This window comes from Panicum virgatum, chromosome 2K (assembly GCF_016808335.1).
Source record: "Panicum virgatum strain AP13 chromosome 2K, P.virgatum_v5, whole genome shotgun sequence".
NCBI lineage: Eukaryota > Viridiplantae > Streptophyta > Magnoliopsida > Poales > Poaceae > Panicum > Panicum virgatum.
The window spans coordinates 48,378,159-48,389,436 of NC_053137.1; the positions used below are offsets into that span (position 1 = coordinate 48,378,159).

An 11,278-nucleotide genomic window follows, 5' to 3' on the forward strand; every position below is an offset into this window, starting at 1 on the left:
TATGGTTTTGGGAAAGGAAAAGGGGGAAGAAAGGGAGACCCCATAATATGGGAGGGGCTTCTTGGACCTGATTCCTTTCCGGAACCAGTGTTTGAGTTTCCGCCACAGCACAAGAGTGAATTTACCAATGAAACTCCTCTTCGACAATACGATAACCATAGAGAATCGTGGCCAAAATGCAGACATGGTGCGGACTGCTTAGTGCAGATGTGCACCGACGGGATGGATGGCGGTCGGCGTTTCTTTAAATGTCCACACGCATGGGTAATACTCGGTTGTTTCATTTCTTTATCTTCAATGAGACACCTTACATGAAATTTGTTTTGCAGTCTTCCGATGCTCCAGAAAACTGTGGTTTTACTAGGTGGGTAGATCCTGCACCAATTGATTCTGTTCAGGAGTTCATCGGGTACCTCTAGATAAAGATCTTTGATCTGGAATGCAAGGTGAACTATTATGAGGAAATGAGCGAGGGTAACAAAGACGACGAAGTTGATGATACCAGCAATGCAGCCGGTTCACAGGATGAACCATGCACTATTCCTTACTGCAATTGCCCTTGTCACAAGAAGAAGGGCCCTGCGCCTCCGGCACCACCGCCTGCACCACCTGCAATGGGTGGATACTGCGGAGAAGGCTCAACGCAGTTTGCTACGTGGGGGTACGGCTACTAGGACTACCCTAGTGCTAGTGACATGCTGCATCGTTGTGTTTGTTCTGTTTTTTTTAAATTACCTAAGGCATGTTAGGTTAGTCCGGAATCTGTTTACCGTAGTTTGTAACGGGTTCTGACATGCCACGCCATGTGTGATGTGTTTTTCATTATCGTTGTATTATGATGTAAAATTTGGTGGTTCACATTACGTAATGCATTTCCTAGTTCTTATTTCTTATCGTTATATTTATTACATGTCTGCTTTTTAGTATTCTAGTGACATGAAAAGCTCCGACGCCATAGGGGTGGTTAGATATATCTGATGTTTGTATCTCTGATGTTTATTTGTAATGAGATAGCTGTGGACCGCTTATTTATACACTTCAACGTTCATCACTGATCACTCTCGTATTTTCCATTACATACAATAGATGGTATGTTTATACTTCGATGCTCCATTATGACTAAGTACGATTCAAACTCGACATTATGTACATGTCCAGTGAATGCAAGTTAGGTACGAGACATACATACAAACATAATACAGCATTAACAATACTAAATGCAAATACATCTTAAACCGATGAACATCATATGTTATAGATCATGGCATGAAATCATCTAGGTCGTCATCCCAGTTGACAGATGGTGGTGCTGCAGGTGGTGTAGTATGGCTCGATGAACCTCTTGGCTTTCCCTTTCTCTCTTTTCTGGATCTACGTTCATGTACAGGGGGAGGAACATCATGTGTTGGAGGCTATGGTTTGGGGGCATGAAGTCATCCATGTCGTCATCCCAGTTAACACAAGTTTGTGCTGCAGGTGGTGCAACATGACTTGACGAACCTCTTGCCTTTCCCTTTGTCTCCTTTCTGATTCTAGGTTCATGTACAGGGGGAGGAACATCATGTGTTGGAGGCCATGGTTTGGGGGGCATGAAGTCATCCATGTCGTCATCCCAGTTAACACAAGTTGGTGGTTGAGGTGCTAAAGCATGACTCGACGAACCTCCGGGCATCTGTTCTTGCGCAGGCCAAGTACTATCACCCAAAGATCTTATCCGCCTCCTTCATCTAGTTTGCGGCATAAGTCCACCGAAGATACATACCAATTTACGGAAATTTGGTATCGTTTTGTTAATCAACTCCGTGTCCTCGGGGTAATCCTAGCATATAATTAAAAAACAATGTTACTGTTTCATAAATATGGATTCGAAATGACGGACGGGATTAGAACTGAATGAGAGTTACCTTAATGTGCATCTCATACACCTCTGGCCGCATCCATATCTTACAAGAACTTTGTAAGAATCCAATGATATTAGGATGATTTGCTAGTTCACATACTCTCATGTATATCTTCCGACGTTCTAGCAGGTGTCCCTTTACATTTTGCGTCGTAATACCTCGAAATAATGTGAAATCTTTAAACTCTACTACTTTGGACAACACAATCTCTATCGTACCATCCGCTAACGGATCCAACTTCTTACTGATAACAAGATGGGTCATGATATCAAGTATTATACTGGATTTTTCTTCGGTCCATGAAAATCCTCCACAATTTGAGGCAGCCATTGCCTTATGCTACAATATCAATAAGGTACTGTCATAATTCTATTCTAATGTATAATTATTTTATTTGAAAAAGTCTGTAATAGTACTCAAATTGTAATACTAAACCAGTGTTCTAAAGCACCAAATCTAATTCAGCTAATCCACTAATTAAATTAAATTATTATACAATATCAATGGATTCATACGGAAGTTACCTGTAGATCAGGAGTACGCAATTCGGCAGAGCTTCGCCGCTTTTCTTCTCCTCACCCCTCTCTTTTTTCCTGAATTTTTAGGCTCAAATGACAAAGGGAATGGCGGCGAATGGCGGCCAGGGCTTAAATAGGGGAAAGGGCCCCTGTCGCCCCCCCAACGGGCGACAAGGTCCTGTCGCCCGTTGGGGGCCGACAGGCCCCCTCTTTTTTTCTCCAGGGACTTTGTTGCAAATTTGAAGAAGAAAAAAATTACATTTGAGCCCTGTCACCCCCCCCATAGGGCGACCGGGGTATATTTTTGAAATTTTCCAAAACAGACATATATTTTTGAAATTTTAATTTTTTTAAATATAAAAAAGAAATAACCGCCCTCATATGCACCCCCCAGGCCAAATACAATGCACCCACAGCCCAACTACGCCAGCCCACGGCCCACTTTGCCTCAGCCTTTGTTAATCCAGGTAATCACGCAGAAGACCAGGGGTCGCGGCGCCGGCGAATCTTTTCGTCTTCCGTCGTCTGTCCGTCTCCTCTTGCGCCCCCTCTCAGCTTCTCGTTGTTTCTCATGGCACTTCAATTCTCCACTGATTGAAGAAAGAAACGGAGGCATCTCCTCGCAGGCCGCCGGCCGGGACGATCGTAGCGGCGCAGCACGAGCGTGCATGTTGCAGCCTTGCAGGCTGATCGCCGCCTGGCCTCACCCCCTGCAGACTTTCCCTTGCATTCTTCAACATTTGGTCAATCACAAGGTAAGACAAGGACCCTCAAAATTTCTTTCAGTTGTTTCGATTCCTTTCCAGTTGGGCATCCAATTTTACTTCAATTAATTTGTCGTTGGTCAGATTTTAGAATTACTTTGTTAGGGTTTAAGTTGTAATCGGAGGAAGCTCTTGCTAGTTACTATTGTGATAGGACTGTGGTGGTAGGTTAGGCCGCCTAATCCACGTTCTGGAACAGCGCCGATCGGTCCACCTGTTCATCGAATTGATCCTTTCCACACGCGCGACTACACGAGGCTTCTCGAAAGACAGATTTAAAAGCGCTCTGTTCATGTGTTTGCACTACCAAAAATCTTTTTTTGCCATCCCTGTGGTCGGACCAGGCCCCTTGTGCACGTCGAAACAAGCTCTTGCTAGTTACTATTGTGATAGGAGTACTGGACACAATTAAAATCTAAATATTCTTGTAAATGATAGGTAAAACATGGAGAAGTATTCAAAAGAAAAGCACCAGAGCAAGATAATGTCAACCAATTAAGAAGTTCATGTCTACCTGAGATTAATTGGGAAGACGAGATTAAATATGATCCAGGCTTGAGGAAAGAAATTGATTCTTATCATCCAAATCAGAGAGAGAAGGTGAGAAGGAAATACTTAGAGAATGGGCCTTGCCAACCTCGCACATGCATTTTCCCCCCTACACAGATTGGAGAAATAGAAAACCCAAGAAGTTTCCAACCGGAGTGGTTCGATGAGTTTGATTGGCTTGAATATAGTGAAACAAAAAAAAGGGCCTATTGTTTTTACTGTTTCTTATTCAGAGAAAAGAAGGATATAGGTTACAAAGCATTTGTTGTTGATGGTTGGAATGGTTATCATTGGAAAGAAAGGCTAAAGATACATGCTGGTAATGTTGGTGGCTTACATTATAATGCAATGAAGAATTGTGATGCTTTGTTGCAGAGAAAACAACACATAGATGTTACTCTCAATTGCTTGTTTGTTCAGCTGCATTCAGTCCAAGAGAATCATTTCGTGATTTTGATGTGGAGAGTTTGATAAGCCTAGCAAAGTTATATCCTGATGATTTTGGCTCTACGAATTTGAGGGATCTTAGGGCCCAACTTAACATGTACATTGTTGATGTGCGAGAAGACAACAGATTCTCCAACTTAAACACCATTAGTGAGCTTGCACAAAAAATGGTGGAGACAGGAAAAAATCATCATTATGAATTAGTTTATCAACTTTTAAAGCTTGTACTAGTGCTGCCTGTGGCTACTGCAACAGTAGAAAGATGTTTTTCGGCCATGAAGCTTGTGAAGACATATCTGTCCAACAAAATTGGTGATGAGCACTTGTTTTATAGACTTATTTGCTATGTGGAGAAAGAATTGTTTAAGAAAGTTACCATTGATGCAGTGGTCTGTCGTTTTATGAAAATGGAAGGAAAAGGACGGAAATATGACCTCTAAAAGTAAGACAATCATTTTTTCTTTTCTTTTTGGAATGAATGATTTTATCATTTCTTTGCTTGAAATTGACTTGTTCCTTCTCCTTTTTCTTTAAGCAGGGAGGATCTTGCGGATTTTTGGCAATTGTGGCAAGCTATCCCTCCCTATATTTGATTTTGGTAAATGATAAGATAACTCCTATCACTATTACTTCCTGTTGTGCATGAGGTACTGTTACTTTGCATTATTTTGCTTGAACATTTATAATTTTTCATGATTATTAGTTGAACTTTAATTGATATGAAGTGTCGCACTCGCACCCCCCTCAACTTTGCTCTAGCTCCGCCCCTGGCTACAGGGCCTGTGGCGCCCCCGATATATCTTAGTTTCCCATGTTAAGTTTCTTTCGAGTATTGAGTTTTTGCTCTTTTTATGTAATCACAACTATGTAAGACACTCACATTCTCTTCTTGCTTAAATAACATAGCAGAGCTTCTGCCCTAATTTTCAAAAAGAGAGAGAGAAGCTGCAGCGTAGAAATTTTGGGTGCTCTAAAGCATTAGAGAAAGATTTTCTATTACTATACCCTGAGATGAGGGTGCTCCGAAGCACTACCTTAGCTGTGCAGCTTAATTTTGCACCCAGTGCTTTAAATAAAATACATTTTTTTTCTCCACTGCCATGGTAACCCATGGGAAGGAAACGGTAGGGGCGAGGAAAGTTATTAGTCAAGAATGAACTAATATTGTTTTCGATATAGAACTTGGCATGGTTAGCTACATGCCGGAGAGTTTTGTTCTAGATGTCACCTGGATGACGTGTCCAATCTTAGCAGTACCTCATGATTTATACGTTGGTGCCGCTTTTGCGGGTTAGCATTTACAGACATTACGAAAAACACACATACATGCTGTGGGTCTTCTAAGAGTGGAGAATCAAAACTTTGGATAGACTCTAGAACCCTTTTTTTTTATGTCTACGCATTTTGTTGCCAACATCTTGTCAACTTGTGGGCGCAAAGGTTATTGCACATTGTGGCCAGCTACGAGTCTGTTTGGATGGTCTAAAATTGAGTGCTAAACTTTAGCACCTATAAGCACTCATAACCTTGCTACGATTTTTAAGTCTTGGCTAATGTTAGCACTCCTGTTTGGATAATCTAGTGGTAAAACTTAGCACTTTTGGGCATTATCACTTGAATCCAAAACACCGCCTAAATTTTGTAAATTCGAGTATAAATTAAACTAGCAATTAAGGCCACAGTTCCATGCCAATTTGATGTTGACTTTGTTGGAACAAAATAAGGCACTATATGTTGTAGCTTTGTGTTCTAAAAGCGGATTGTAAAAATTAAAAATGTTCAAATCTAGTGGCTATTTAGCAATCTACATTGTGGATTGTTACATTTTTTTCTCTTTTTCTCCCCACATACACTAAAAGATAGCTGTTTTGGGGAATTGATGCGCCCTCCTCCCCTTGCAATTTTGTCCCAATTCAAAAGAAAAAAATAGGTCAAGCAGTGCGGGCAAGCCTTGCATAGGCATCCACGCCCCCTCCTCCTCTACATGAAGTGGTTTCTCTACAATATTAATATATTTTTCAGTGCCGTCAGACCAACTCGTCAGTGTAGGATGCCGCCGCACTTTGTGCAAAAAAAATAGATCCCCGCAATCTCCTAGCTTCTCCCTTCCCCTATATTTTTTTTTCTTCGGTTCATTGTACTGTTTGCGGAATTTTAGAATGCCTGTTTAGTTCGGGCTGCACAGTATGCAATGAGTGACCAATTGTAAAACAAATGACACCCAAGGTTGAAGTGGATTGTTTGAAGACGAAGGTTAATCGCCAACCGCCATGCCAAATTACCACACCTCCGTTGCATATATATGACGCCGCCGCGTATATACTAGTCCCGCAACCACAAGCTGTACACAACCCGAAACGAATTCCCACGACCCAAGGCAACCTGCGCACCGCCATCACCGACGCAACCGCCGCCGCAATCCCGATTCCCGCACACACCTCCCTCCTTCCCCCAACCCCAATCAAAGGCACCGCCGAATCAAACCCACTAGCGGCGCTCGTCTTAATCCGGCAGCGGTGGCTGGACCCGCGCCCTGCTAACGTCGAGCATCCACGGCTCGGAGTTCGCGGGGGCATCTTCAATGGCGTCGGAGTCGCGTCGCCGGGCATAGGAGCCTGAGAGGTGCCCGCGCGATCAGTTGCCAACTCGCTGCTCCTCTCTCCGCGGCGCATTTTGCTGTCTCGAGGCATGCATACGTCGCCGGAGATGAATGGCCGGGCTCGGAGGCCGCCGGCGGCGGCGCACGGCGCGAAGGCCGCCCCGAAGAGCGCCAGCAGAGTACGTGCTTCGTCAACCTCTCTCAGTTCTTCGCCTGCCCTGTCTCTGGATGAGCACAGGAACTTCGAATTGAGCGTCCGGGAGGCGACAATGCGCCATGGTTCCACCGCTTCCGCGACAGATTTCCGACTTCGCCGAACGTCAGCTATTTGTTGCGGCGTCGACATTTTGTACGGTGGCTTTAATTAATATATGGCAAGAGTACAACGATGAACAGTGCCATCTGGTGTTCTTGTGATGAAAGAATGGCTGGGTGGCCTGCTGGCGTTTATGACAAGATCTCGGCGCGGGCTCATTGCTCTCTGGCATCAATTGGGACTTGGGAGTTGCTTCAGCGAGCTAGCTACTCGTGTTGAGCTGGAGTAGTATCTCGTCAATGCTGCTGAGCCCCATTTCCTTCTTTAGTTTCCCTTTTTTAAGCTTTATCTTTCGGAGCAGAGGAATCTGCGCTTTGCTTCCGTTAGTAACCTTCTTTCGCAGCTCAATGCGGCATCTTTTTTATTCCTCTTTTAATGATGGTGTTTGCGTTCAGGTGGCGGAGAAGGATCCGAGGAAGGGCGCGACGCCGGTGAAGGGATCGGCGGCCAGCGCGGGCGCCAGGGGCGCCATGAACAGAATTCAGTCGAGGAGAGAGCGGAAGCTCGCGCTGCAGCAAGACGTACCTGAAATTCTATGCCAAGCTCAATTTGTCGGATTCGGTTGCTTCTTCCTGTAGCTCATTCTGACATTTTTGCGGTGCTGAATTCCAGGTCGACAAGCTGAAGAAGAAGCTGCGCCACGAGGAGAACGTCCACCGAGCTCTGGAGCGGGCGTTCACGCGGCCGCTCGGCGCCCTGCCTCGCCTGCCGCCGTATCTGCCGTCTCAGGTTTGCGCCGCAGCTGCATTCTGTTCCAAAGATTCGCTCGTTCACTCTGAATTGTGCTTTGAATTGTTCTGAATTCCCTGCTGTGAACTGTGCTGCGAAGACGCTAGCTCTTCTCGCGGAGGTGGCGGTGCTGGAGGAGGAGGTCGTCCGGCTGGAGGAGCAGGTGGTGAATTTCCGGCAAGGGATCTACCAGGAGGCGATCATCTTCTCCTCCGCCAAGAACGCCCATCTCCCCGGCGGCGAAGCTCCCGTGCCAGCGCAGCTCATACCGTCGAACCCGGTGCCCAATTCAGTGGTCTCCCCGACGGCGGCCCGCCAAGGTTCTTCAGACCATCCTCCCGGTCGTCCGTCGCCGCCGCACAACGGCGTCGCCAATGGCAAGCAAACACCGAGAAAGCCCGTCCCCGACTCGGCGAGCCACGATGACCGACCCATGGCAGGGAAAGAGAACCAGTCGTGCACCAACACTTCGAGCACGAGCAGGAACTGCCGCCAGACGCCGCTGCAGCAGAAGACGCCCAAGTCCAGGGCGACGCCGGCCGCGGCAGTGGCAGCTGACAGACGCAGGGGCAGGGCGACTCCTGCTCAGGTAAAACAGTAAAAGCCCTCTTCTTTTCCTACTGTTGTTCAGAGCTGCCACTGTCACTTAGTTCGGTGTTCTGATGGTCTTTGCATCGTCCACGCAGACAACAACCAGCGCCGCGGCGCCAGACCGTAAGAGGCCCGCGGACGCTTCGGCCAGCCACTGCGACAACGCGACGTCCCAGGACGGCTCGAGCGTGCCGAACAAACTGTCGGAGGAGCTGCTGCAGTGCCTGCTGACCATCTTCTCGCGGATGGGCTCGGCCGCCGGCGGCGGAGGCCGAGGAGACGAGGGCCCGCCGGCGCCGACCCCGTCGATGTCGGGCTCCAGCGAGAGCTCGGGGCCGGAGGACGCGTACCCGCAGGACCCCTACGGCATCCTGGAGCTCGGCGCCAGGGACATCGGCCCCTACAAGCGGTTCCACGTGGTCGACGCCGCGTCGTTCGATCGGAACGCGCTGGACGGAGGCGGCGGCGACGCGTTCCACGGCCGGAGGCTGAAGTGAGTCCTGTGATCCTCGCAATAATCGCAGCTGCTAATTCGGCAGGCTCAATTATTGCTAAAGTTAGATTTGGCTGCCTGGCGAGTGGGTGGCGGTTTGACCTGAACGCGACGCGCCTGGCAAAAACCTGCAGGGCCTTGCTGCGGAGGCTGTCGTCGGTTGACCTGGCGGGGCTCTCGCATCAGCAGAAGCTGGCGTTCTGGATCAACGTCTACAATTCCTGCATGATGAACGTAAGCTGCCGCTCATAATTGTATTTGTCGCCCCCCCCCCAGTGGGTTACCGAATTCCCTCCACCTCCATTCTATCTTGGGCATCTTTCCGTTTTCCATTATGGATAGCTTTCATTTCGGTGACTGAATTAATCTGATCGTACTACTACCTTATCAGCAGCCGCTTTAATTTGATCTAGTTATTGCATGACGGGGGCTTTTCTCTTTCTTTCTTAAAGAAAAGCCCATAGCTTTGCCTATCATATGGCGCCTACAGCCTGGACATATGGGTTCTGAGATGCGTCTTCTTGAAGTCTGATGAGGCCTGAACATCTGCCATGTTTGCCCTGCCGCACGCCGTAGGCTGTCCGCCATTAAACTTTGAATAAACAAAATGGTCCATGTCCCCTTAACCATTAGCAGCGGCCTAATCAACTGTAATGCTGCCACTGTCAGCTCAGATCTTGTGATTAGGCAGATGGGGTGCCTTCAATACTGACTGCTGCTCCTCCCTGTACTGCAGGCGTTCCTGGAGCAAGGGGTACCTACCACCCCCCAAATGCTCGTGGCGATGATGCCCAAGGTACCAGCGCCCGCTTCCCCCTTTCCAGAAACGCGCAAGGAATTAAACCGGAACCCATGCCTCTGGTATCTGACGGCCGCGATGCGTGCGTGTCTGGTGTTTTCAGGCGACCATTAACGTTGGTGGGCGCGCTCACAGCGCTATGTCCATCGAGCATTTCATCCTCAGGCTGCCCTACAGCGTCGTCAAGCAGGTGAGAGAGGCCACCGGCCCTGTCGCGCTCGATACAGCGGAGCCACGCGCGGCCCGCAGTGAGCTGCCGCAGCGGTTAGTTGGACACCGCACCCTGCGTTCGCCGCGCTAGCTGAACGTCTGCATGACTCGTGACCTGGCAGGTGAATCCGGAAGGGGCGAAGGGCGGCGGCGACGACGACGACGTGACGGCGCGCGGAGCGTTCGGGCTGGAGTGGCCTGAGCCCCTCGTCACCTTCGCGCTCTCCTGCGGCAGCTGGTCCTCCCCCGCGGTAAGTTCCTGCCTGCTGCCGCACGGTAATGGCAGTAGCAGCAACCTAACGTGCATCGGCAAACGCGATTGTGTGTCTGTAACGATGTGATCGAGCTGGCCCGGTGGTGACGCCGCCGTCTCTTAAGTTCTTCAGGTGAGGGTGTACACGGCGGCGCGCGTGGAGGAGGAGCTGGAGGCGGCGAAGAGGGAGTACCTGCAGGCGGCCGTGGGCGTGTCGTCGCCGGGGAGGCTGGCGGTGCCCAAGCTCCTGCACTGGTACCTGCTGGACTTCGCCAAGGACGTGGACTCGCTCATGGACTGGGTGTGCCTGCAGCTGCCGGCGGGGCTGCGCCAGCAGGCGGTGCATGCCGTGGAGGGCGGCGGCCGGCGCGCGGGCGCCGAGCCCCGCCGCATCCAGGTCCTGCCGTACGAGTTCAGGTTCAGGTACCTGCTGGCCTCGTGACGGCCCCAGAACTGATGAAGGCGAGCGTAGCTTGTAGTACTGTGCACAGGGTTTCGCAATAAAGGCTAACAGAGGGGGCCGTTGCCGGAAAGCGAAAAGGACGCCACCGCACGCTGTCGCCTGTCGCCGCCGATGATTAACCTACCTGGACTTGCAGCTTTTGCCTTTCACCTTCCATCCCGGCATGTGAGCGAGGGACTGATCAAAGTCTGAAACCCAACGGTAAAGTCAGATCTAAAATCCACCCTACCCACGGCGACGCGAGTTGCGCAAAACTACAGCAGGAGTGTGCAAAGCCGCAGTGGCGTGGACTCGTGGTGTCGCCGTCGTTGAGCGACAGAGGAGCGGCGGCGGCGGCGTACGTAGCCGGTAGCCCGGATCCGTGGGGACAGGGGACCCTGCCAATAATCGTAGGGCCTCGAGGGCTGGAAACTGACAGGCCCTTCTGTTGCTTTGTAAAGGCTGACAGCGTGGCCGGCCGGTGCTGTCCTTGCCCGGACAGATTGAATGCCCGCCCGGCGTCAACGTGTACGCGCCGCAGAGACCTCGCCTCCGAGTCACCACCAGGGTCTCGCTCACCGGTCACCGACTCACCGCGCTCACCAGCAATCCGGAGTACTAGGAGTGGGAGTAATCACTGCCACAACTCGCGTCCTGCCGGCTCTCG

The 11,278-nt window shown here is 49.6% G+C and overlaps 1 protein-coding gene across 2 annotated transcripts; it reads left to right on the top strand.

The window, feature by feature from the left end:
• Nucleotides 1–6,486: 6,486 nt before the first annotated feature.
• Nucleotides 6,487–10,698, top strand: LOC120681521. 2 transcript variants are annotated; one of them, XM_039963039.1, is made up of 10 exons: nucleotides 6,487–6,957; nucleotides 7,490–7,615; nucleotides 7,707–7,823; nucleotides 7,924–8,412; nucleotides 8,510–8,907; nucleotides 9,042–9,141; nucleotides 9,644–9,703; nucleotides 9,810–9,896; nucleotides 10,039–10,167; nucleotides 10,303–10,696. In XM_039963039.1, exons 1-10 carry the CDS (start codon nucleotides 6,868–6,870, stop codon nucleotides 10,609–10,611), a joined length of 1,905 nt encoding a protein of 634 aa, XP_039818973.1. In that variant the 5' UTR covers nucleotides 6,487–6,867; the 3' UTR covers nucleotides 10,612–10,696. The 2 variants fall into 2 exon arrangements, with proteins under 2 accessions (XP_039818973.1, XP_039818981.1); XM_039963047.1 differs by lacking the exon at nucleotides 6,487–6,957 and adding an exon at nucleotides 6,971–7,416 and having other exon boundaries at nucleotides 10,303–10,698.
• Nucleotides 10,699–11,278: the final 580 nt, after the last annotated feature.